Source organism: Babylonia areolata, chromosome 10, assembly GCF_041734735.1.
Source record: "Babylonia areolata isolate BAREFJ2019XMU chromosome 10, ASM4173473v1, whole genome shotgun sequence".
Classification (NCBI taxonomy): domain Eukaryota; kingdom Metazoa; phylum Mollusca; class Gastropoda; order Neogastropoda; family Buccinidae; genus Babylonia; species Babylonia areolata.
In genome coordinates, this window is record NC_134885.1 from 5513235 (window position 1) to 5523234 (window position 10000).

Consider the following 10000-nt stretch of genomic DNA (forward strand, 5'->3'; position numbering starts at 1 on the left):
GCCATTCGGGCATCTTCTTGGCAAACACCTTGATCTCCGTGCCCAGACTGCCACATAGTTAGATAATGATGATGATAATAATGATGATGATAATAATACTATTGATAACATTGATGATGATGATAATGATGATAATAATAGATAGGTAAATAGATAAATCAATCAATCAATAACTCAATGAATAGATACACAAATAAATAAAATCAAAATTAAAATAAAATAGAACAAAAAATTTGAGTTGGTCAGGATCGTCTTCATCGTGACAAGTTACCGAGAATTATGAGCACTGTTATCATTTCATTGACAGGATAGCCCGTGCTCACAACTGAATCGAATTTCAGGAATTAGCCTGTGCTCGCTTTTCGCTCATTCATATTCTGTGCCTCTCTCTCTCTCTCTCTCTTTCTTTCTCACACACACACACACACACACACATACGCACGCACACACACACACACACACACACACACACACACACACACATTAGTGATTTAAAAAGTGACATCAATAGGTTGCGCGAGTGTGTCTCCTCCCACCCACCCCCACCCCCACCAACAAATACCCACCCTCTCTCTCTCTCTCTCTCTCTCTCTCTCTCTCTCTCTCTCTCTTCATTTCTCTTGTGCGCGTGTGCGGATGATACGAAGTAAATCTTTCTCGGCCAAATTCTAACATTTCGCTTTTCCAACACCCCCTCTTCACCCCTCCCAACCACCCACCCCCCCGCCTCCTACCACCACCACCACCACCACCACCACCCTTTCACCCCCACACACCTCTTTCCCCTCACTCTTCTTACCCCCCCTCGTTCCTCCCTCCCTCCCTCCCCCCCGCCCCCCTCCCTCCCTCGCTCACTCCTTTTTGATTGATGTCGACGTTACCTGCCAATGGAAAAGACTTTTACACCTACGCTCCAGCCTCCATGCAGCAGATAAGCTCGTCTAATCTCCACAAAGCTTCTTCGGTAGTATCTCCACCGTTCCAAAAAAAAAAAAAAAAAAAAAAAAAAATCGGTGGATAGCGCATGCCTTCTTTGAGCCCCTTTGCTAACCGAGTTTGTATTACTGATTTTTTTTTTTTTTTTTTTAACAACTGATTTCCCTGTGTGAAGTTCGGGCTGCTCTGCCCAGGGAGAGCGCGTCGCTACACTGAGAGCGCCACCCTTTTTTTTTTCTTTCTTTTTTTTTTTTTTTTTCTTTTTTTTTGTTTGTTTTGTTTTGTTTTTGTATTTTTTTCCTGCGTGCAGTTTTTTGTTTTTTGTTTTTTTTGTTTTTGTTTTTCCAATTGAAGTGGATTTTTGTACAGAATTTTGCCAGGAACAACCCTTTTCTTGCCGTGGGTTCTTTTACGTGTGCTAAGCGCATGCTGCACACGGGACATCGGTTTAGTGTCTCATCCGAATGACTATCGTCCAGACTACCACTCAAGGTCTAGTGAAGGGGGAGAAAATACCGGAGACTGTGCCGTGATTCGAACCAGTGTGCTCAGGTTCTCTTGCTTCCTGGGCGGACGCGTTACCTCTAGGCCATCACTCCACATTTGAAAAGCCAGCGGAAGTGTTCAATCAGCCATTTCGCTACTTGTGTCAGTACAGCGCGAAGCGGTAACTTCATGACATGTAGCCAAGCGCTCAGCTGGCTATGATGACTGCTTCACGGCAAACTTTCACTTGCTCGCAGCATCATTTTAGCTGACATTCCTGTGTGTGCCTCCACAGTAAGTTTGCGCTACGTGTCACTGTACAGTTTTCCTGTAATAACTTTGGTAAACAAACCATTGGCAGCTATCAATCAAGACAAAACATTTGGCATCTCATGGGGGCAAGCGAGCGTAACACGATTCCATTGAAGAAATACGGTTACAGTTCAGAAAGTACCACCAGTTAGCAGACGACTTCTCAACGGACTGACAGCCAGATACAAGTCGCAGAATGGCGTCTATGTTGGCTTCAACTTTCCTGGCCAATGAGCTATCCACCTATATTTAGGCCAGTGAGTATCTCTCTCAAAAGGGTAGTAAGCAAGGCCTAAAACTACCAACATTAAATCCATGTCGGCAACCTTCTCGCGCTTCCGGTATCGCGACAGGTCATGACTTCGCACTCGTGATGTCACGTGAGCGACATGGACGAATCAGAATGACTCCTTCCCCCCCACCCCCTCCCCACCCCCCCCCCCCCCCCCCCCAGCCGATTCAGCGATGGACGGCACGAAAACTTCACACCCTCCGATTCAGTCGTGTTTGTGTTTCCAAGATGGGAGGGAAACAACATGTTCGCGAGCGTAGACGTTGACAAGATTAAGAAAGGGGGATGAGTGGGTGGGTGGGGGTGGACAGGTGAAGACATCTTTCAGCTTTTTTTTTTTTTTTTTTTTTTTTATTCCCTTCTTCTTCTTCTTCTTTTTGCGGGACTTGAAAGCGTGGTGGGGGTGTGGAAGGTGGGGGTGGGGGCGTGGGGGTTGGGCTGGGGGTTAGGGAGGGTGGGGCGGGGGGGGGTCTTGTCAGATATGCTGCCATAGCGAAGTAAAAAAATAAAATAATTTTTAACGTCAGTTCTCCGCCCCCATCTCTGTATGTATCAAGAAAGAAAAAAAGAATTATAGACGTGATAAAAAAAATACAAAAACAAATGCTTTTGATAGAAACGTGTATCTTATTGAAATTTGTAAGTGTGTGTTCGTGTGTGTGTAGGGGAGGGGGGGGGTCGTATGAGGTCGATGGAGGGACGGAAGGAGAGAGAGAGAGAGAGAGTGAGTGTGTGTGTGTGTCTGAGAGACGAGGGGAAAGACAGACAGGCAGACAAAGACACAGAGATAGAAAATGAAAGAGGGAAGATTTTTTTTTTTTTTTTCACAGATTGACTAGGATGCGGTAGTGACAGTTTTCTTCTTCTTTATGTTTTTTTGTTTGTTTGTTTGTTTGTTTTTTTGTTTTTTGTTGTTGTTGTTGTTTTTGGGGGGTTCATCACCATTCTCTTTTCCTTTCTTTCTCTTACTTCGTCATAATTCTTTCTTCTTCTTTTTTCTTCTCCTTCTTTGCACTTGATGCCTTCTTCAAGACACTAAAGAAGTAACGAGGAACTGACCGGAAAGGAAAGAAAGGCAGGGATGGATGGAGGGGGGAGGAGAGGGAGGGATGAATAATAGGATGAGGGATGGGAAGAAGGTGGGGGCGGTGGTAGTAGAGAAACGAAACAAATTAATCACAGCGGTCCTAAACTGACACTATTCCCCCACATCAAACAACATCTACACACCTTCCTCGTCAATGAGATAGAGAGAGAGGGAAGGAGGACGGGAGAGAGAGAGAATGAGAGAGAGATTCAGATTCAGATTCAGATGATTTATCTATTTGAGACCACAGCCCCATATGAACAAAGGGCGATAACAGATTTCGCAAATGTCACTGTGACTGTTAGCGTCTGCTCACCTGTTTTTTGCACCTTGGTAACTTAAAGAAATGAAGACATCGCCGTCTCTCTAAAACTTAAAAGCTCTATATAGATACCATGCCAGGTTGCACATGATACCGTCATTAACTCTCTCCATACGAACGGCGAAAGAGACGACGTTAACAGCGTTTCACCCCAATTACCACCATCAAAATATTGCAAGCGGAAGGCTCTTATACTGAAGAGGTGAATGTTGACAAAGAATACCACAATTCTGACGACGGAAGCTAAAGGTTGGGTCTTTCAGACACCCACTGGACATCCGAGGGGTCTGTGTAGAGGATAAGATAGGACTGGCCCTACTGAGTGAGTTAAGAGAAGCCATAAATAAACAGAGTCTAAACAAACATTGATACTCATAATACTTTTTTTTTTTTTTTTGGAACAAGTTTCAAACGCAGAAAGAGAGAGGGAGGGAGGGGGGGGGTGACAGGAAGATTAAAAAGTAGCGCATAACTTTGGTGTCAACCAAAAGATTGACCAGCCCGCGGAGAGCTAGTTCTCTGTGAGATTTTTAGAAAAAAAAAGAAAAAGAAAAAAAGTCAGTGTCCTTGCCTCTAAACCCCGTCCCTCGCTGTTTGTCGACCTGTCCTGTCGGCTGCTTTACCTGACGCGCGGCGTCTTTGATCTCCGAAGATTGGAACACCTGGGGGGTCGTAGGTTCCGTCCTCACGGGAGTGAGGGGGGGGGGGGATGTGTGTAGGCGTTACGAGAAAAGAGAGAGCGGGAAGGGGGAGGAGGAAGAGTAATGGTGGAGAAGGAAGGGGGGGGGGGACGGGGGGATAAGCGTCTGTGTCTATTGATCTTTATACCCTGTTGTTTGATGGAGACTTTTCGTTTTTTCTTCTATCCTCGTGTGAAATGGCTAATACGTTAAGGCTCGGTGTGTTGTTGTGATATCATTCTTCGTTTGGTTTGGTTTTTTTTCTTTTTCTTGTATCCCCCCCCCCCCCCCACCCCCCTACGCCCCCTCCCCCGAAACGAGAAGAACGGTGTCATGTTTGGATTCCTGTGTAGAAAGGGTGTTGTGTTCTCTTAAGTTCCTAATGCAAGAAAAATAAAATAAAATAACATACATAATTGTTGAACTTCTACGTTCCACGCGTTCACTTGAAAAAGAACAACGATATTCAGGTGGCAATTCTCAATGATTGATAAATGGATTGGGGGGGAAAAAAGAAGAAATAAAGATGACACTTGAGGTCCAATGATCTACACAATATGAAGATAAAGCATCGGAAGGGTTGGGTACGACAAACCGATACCGTTTCTTAAACGGCAGATCGAAACAGGAAGAAGAGAAAACGGAGAAAACAGAATTTGCAAGGAATGTAATATGGGTACTGTTCGGAATAAATTTCATTTTGTTGTATAAAGTCCCCAAAATACTGTAATTCGAAATAAATAAATGACACATAAGTATAAATCACACATGTCAATGCTCGGTTTATGCAATTTATTCAGTGCTGGGAAGAAAACACAACTTCATCAAAGTAAATTCATAAAACTGGGAAAGGGTGTGTAACTTCTGTTACATCTAAAACATATTTGTCAGTGTGTTTGAGTTTGATTTGTTTTGTTGCAAATCATTATCATTAGCGCGTCTGTGTGTGTGTGTGTGTGTGTGTGTGTGTGTGTGTGTGTGTGTGTGTGTGTGTGTGTGTGTGTGTGTGTGTGTGTGTGTGCGAGTACGCGCGTGTGCGTGGGTGTGCGTTTTTGCGTGTTTCGGAGACATCGTTGGACTGAAGTTGTGAATCAATGAGTATGTATTGTTATTGTATCCTCCACACCCCAAAAGCGGGCAAAGGGATTTAATTTCTTTGAATCTTTTGATATCTATTATTGGTCTTGCATGTTGGTTTTTGTTGTTGTTGGTGGTGTTGTTTCACAGTCTTCCAATCACTTTCACATACGCTTTCACGCTTCAACTAACATCAATGGATAGTTGGCATTTTAACCCACTCAGTACGGCCAGTCCTCTCTTCTCCTCTACACAGACCCCTCGGATGTCCAGTGTTGTCTGAATGACCCAACCTTTAGCTTCCGTCGTCAGAATTGTAGTATTCTTTGTCAACATTCACCTCTTCAGTATGAGAGCCTTCCACTTGCAATATTTTGATGATGGTAATTGGGGTGAAACGCTGTTAACGTCGTCTCTTTCGCCGTTCGTATGGAGAGGGTTAAGTGCAATGTCCACCACTCATCTAAATTTGCTCTCAGTAGAAACCAGGGGGCCTTCAGAAGAACACACATCCTGCAGAATACTTTCTTGTCATTGTCCACTCCCTGTGTCAGTAGTAACGTTTTACTGGGGAGAAAAAAAAAAAGAATCGTGGAGCAACAACAGAGGGATGGAAAATAAGTTTATTTACCCCCGAAAACTGAGTATGGCTGCCTATATGGCGGGGTAAAAACGTGTCATACACGTAAGAAGCCCACTCGTACACATACGAGTCAACGTGGGAGTTGCAGCCCACGAACGAAGAAGAAGAAGGAGGAGAAGTTTATTTACACTCCAAGAAGTGTATGAGACTTCAGAATGGGGTATTATTTTATCCTCAGTACAGCGTATCCGCATTAAAACAAATTATCTCATTGATGCACAGACTGAAACTGAACGCATTTGAAACTGGATAATAGTAAATACGTCACATGCTGCTGAGGAGGGAAAATTCAAATACACATATAATTTGATTACGTTTTGAACGTAAGGCTTTAAAGCGTTTTATACCAAACTTTTTGAAAAGAGCGTTTGAATATTGTTTATAAATTCCTGTTACAGTTTATTTTCTTTGTGGATTGTTTGTTTTGTTTGTTTTTTTTGTTTGTTTGTTTTGGTGTTTGTTGTTGTTGCTTTTTGTTGTTGTTTTTTTTGGGGGGAGTGTTGTTTATGTTTGTGTGTGTGTTTTGTTTGTTAGTTTGTTTGTTTTTGTTTGTTTTTGTTTTGTTTTGTTTTGTTTTTTTTGGGGGGTTGTTTGTTTTGTTGGGGTTTTTTTTTGTTTGTTTGTTTTTGTTTTTTGTTTGTTTTTTGTTTGTTTGTTTGTTTGCTTGTTTGTTTTGTTGTTGGTTTTTTTTTCAGTCTGAAAGTTTGCTTCAAAGTCAAGTTAGTTCGACATTTACTTCTTTTTTTTAAACAAGTTTGCACCTCACATCGTATTAAGTTATCACTCTATCATATCAATGGGGGTTTTGCTGTTGTTTGTTTCTTTTTCGCCTAAAAGTACACTACATGAATAGACGTTGAAATGAAGAACACACTTACTTGTCAGGCATGTCCTGAATACAGGAAGGCAGCAGCACATCGGCCAGAACCTGAACGACAACAAAGACATTTAAACCAAGCAGTGTACGTGTTGAACACGGACTGATGTTAACACTTATACAGCGCCTGCCCTTGGTCAGAGACCAAGCTCTAAGCGCTTTACAGAGAGTCAGTCATTTTAACAACAGGCTGCATACATAGGAGTTGTCACACCCGACACACATGTCTACACAGGAGTGATCACACCCAACTCACAGGTACACACAGGAGTTATCACACCCAACATACAAGTGCACACAGGAGTTATCACACTCAACTCACAAGTGCACACAGGAGTTATCACACCCAACACACAAGTGCACACAGGAGTTATCACACCCAGCATACAAGTGCACACAGGAGTTATCACACCCAGCATACAAGTCCACACAGGAGTTATCACACCCAACATACAAGTGCACACAGGAGTTATCACACTCAACATACAAGTGCACACAGGAGTTATCACACTCAACATACAAGTGCACACAGGAGTTATCACACTCAACATACAAGTGCACACAGGAGTTGTCACACCCAACTCACAAGTGTACACAGGAGTTATCACACCCAACTCACAAGTGTACACAGGAGTTATCACACCCAACTCACAAGTGTACACAGGAGTTATCACACCCAACTCACAAGTGTACACAGGAGTTATCACACCCAACTCACAAGTGCACACAGGAGTGATCACACCCAACGTACAAGTGCACACAGGAGTTATCACACCCAACTCACAAGTGCACACAGGAGTTATCACACCCAACACACAAGTGTACACAGGAGTTATCACACACAAGAGTTATCACACCGATCATACAAGTGTTCACAGGAGTTATCACACACAAGAGTTATCACACCGATCATACAAGTGTTCACAAGAGTTATCACACACAAGAGTTATCACACCGATCATACAAGTGTTCACAGGAGTTATCACACACAAGAGTTATCACACCGATCATACAAGTGTTCACAAGAGTTATCACACACAAGAGTTATCACACCAATCATACAAGTGTTCACAGGAGTTATCACACACAAGAGTTATCACACCGATCATACAAGTGTTCACAGGAGTTATCACACACAAGAGTTATCACACCGATCATACAAGTGTACACAGGAGTTATCACACACAAGAGTTATCACACCAATCATACAAGTGTACACAGGAGTTATCACACACAAGAGTTATCACACCAATCATACAAGTGTACACAGGAGTTATCACACACAAGAGTTATCACACCAATCATACAAGTGTACACAGGAGTTATCACACACAAGAGTTATCACACCAATCATACAAGTGTTCACAGGAGTTATCACACACAAGAGTTATCACACCGATCATACAAGTGTTCACAGGAGTTATCACACACAAGAGTTATCACACCGATCATACAAGTGTTCACAGGAGTTATCACACACAAGAGTTATCACACCCAACACACAAGTGTTCACAGGAGTTATCACACACAAGAGTTATCACACGAATCATACAAGTGTTCACAGGAGTTATCACACACAAGAGTTATCACACCGATCATACAAGTGTTCACAGGAGTTATCACACACAAGAGTTATCACACCGATCATACAAGTGTACACAGGAGTTATCACACACAAGAGTTATCACACCGATCATACAAGTGTTCACAGGAGTTATCACACACAAGAGTTATCACACCCAACACACAAGTGTACACTGGAGTTATCACACACAAGAGTTATCACACCAATCATACAAGTGTACACAGGAGTTATCACACACAAGAGTTATCACACCCAACACACAAGTGTTCACAGGAGTTATCACACACAAGAGTTATCACACCGATCATACAAGTGTTCACAGGAGTTATCACACACAAGAGTTATCACACCGATCATACAAGTGTACACAGGAGTTATCACACACAAGAGTTATCACACCGATCATACAAGTGTACACAGGAGTTATCACACACAAGAGTTATCACACCGATCATACAAGTGTTCACAGGAGTTATCACACACAAGAGTTATCACACCGATCATACAAGTGTTCACAGGAGTTATCACACACAAGAGTTATCACACCGATCATACAAGTGTTCACAGGAGTTATCACACACAAGAGTTATCACACCCAACACACAAGTGTTCACAGGAGTTATCACACACAAGAGTTATCACACCAATCATACAAGTGTTCACAGGAGTTATCACACACAAGAGTTATCACACCGATCATACAAGTGTTCACAGGAGTTATCACACACAAGAGTTATATCACACCGATCATACAAGTGTTCACAGGAGTTATCACACACAAGAGTTATATCACACCAATCATACAAGTGTACACAGGAGTTATCACACACAAGAGTTACATCACACCCATCCTACAAGCGCACACAGGAGTTATCACACCTACCTTGTACAGGATGGAGTCGCAGAGGGCCACAATGTCACAGACAATGTCAGCAGTCAGGACATCCGTTAAGTGAGATGGCATTCCTTGCCAGAAGTGAAGCAACAGATTCTGAACCTGACGGGGAAAACGGTACGATGATGACAACAAAAAAAAAAGGTGACTGCTGAGTCTACAAAAATCACAGATGGAGGAAGTTTTTCTAAAAAAAAAAAAAAAAAAAAAAAAAAAAAATAATAATAAATAATATTAAAAAAATTTAAAATATTTTTTAAAAATTTTAAAATAATAATAATAATAATAATAATAATAATAATAATAATAATAAATACTGTGGTTGTAAAAACAAGCCTTACTTTTGATAAGAAGTGGCCTACTTTACAATTTACAAACGTACACAAAGACAATGACTTTCTACTGTTGACAGTAAATAATTTTCATGTGATTTCAATAACTTACACAAATACTGTCGTTTTGTACTGCTGACAGTGGTAACAAAAAAACAATCTTTTATTGCTATTTTAATCATTTTATCAAAGACACTGATTTTTTTTGCGGTTGATACTGACAACAGTAAAAAGAATAAATAAATAAGTTAAATCAAATTAAAAATCTTATTTAGATTTCCACAAATAACCCAATAACACTGATTTTCTACTCTTGAAAGTAACAACAGTAAATGGTCTTGGCTCTGATATCGTCTGCATTCAGTGAGTGTATAGTATATATGGTTAATAATAAAATCTTTCACGAGAATGATGGTGACATGACGCAATTTGCTAATGACAACTTCACCAGTGATGACGTCAATTCCTGTGACGTC

General features: G+C 41.6%; 1 protein-coding gene across 2 annotated transcripts in view; it reads right to left on the reverse strand.

Annotated features, from left to right (window-relative positions):
• The window catches only part of LOC143286734 (uncharacterized), a 63801-nt gene that overhangs the window by 17102 nt on the left and 36699 nt on the right, over positions 1-10000 (reverse strand). For both annotated transcript variants that reach the window (XM_076594455.1, XM_076594454.1), the window contains exons 9-11: positions 9181-9294; positions 6714-6763; positions 1-47 (exon numbers count right to left, since the gene is read on the reverse strand). The exon at positions 1-47 is cut by the window's left edge and continues 54 nt beyond it. In XM_076594455.1, coding sequence (XP_076450570.1) covers positions 1-47; positions 6714-6763; positions 9181-9294 — 211 coding nt within the window. The remainder of the gene's footprint in view (positions 48-6713; positions 6764-9180; positions 9295-10000) is intronic.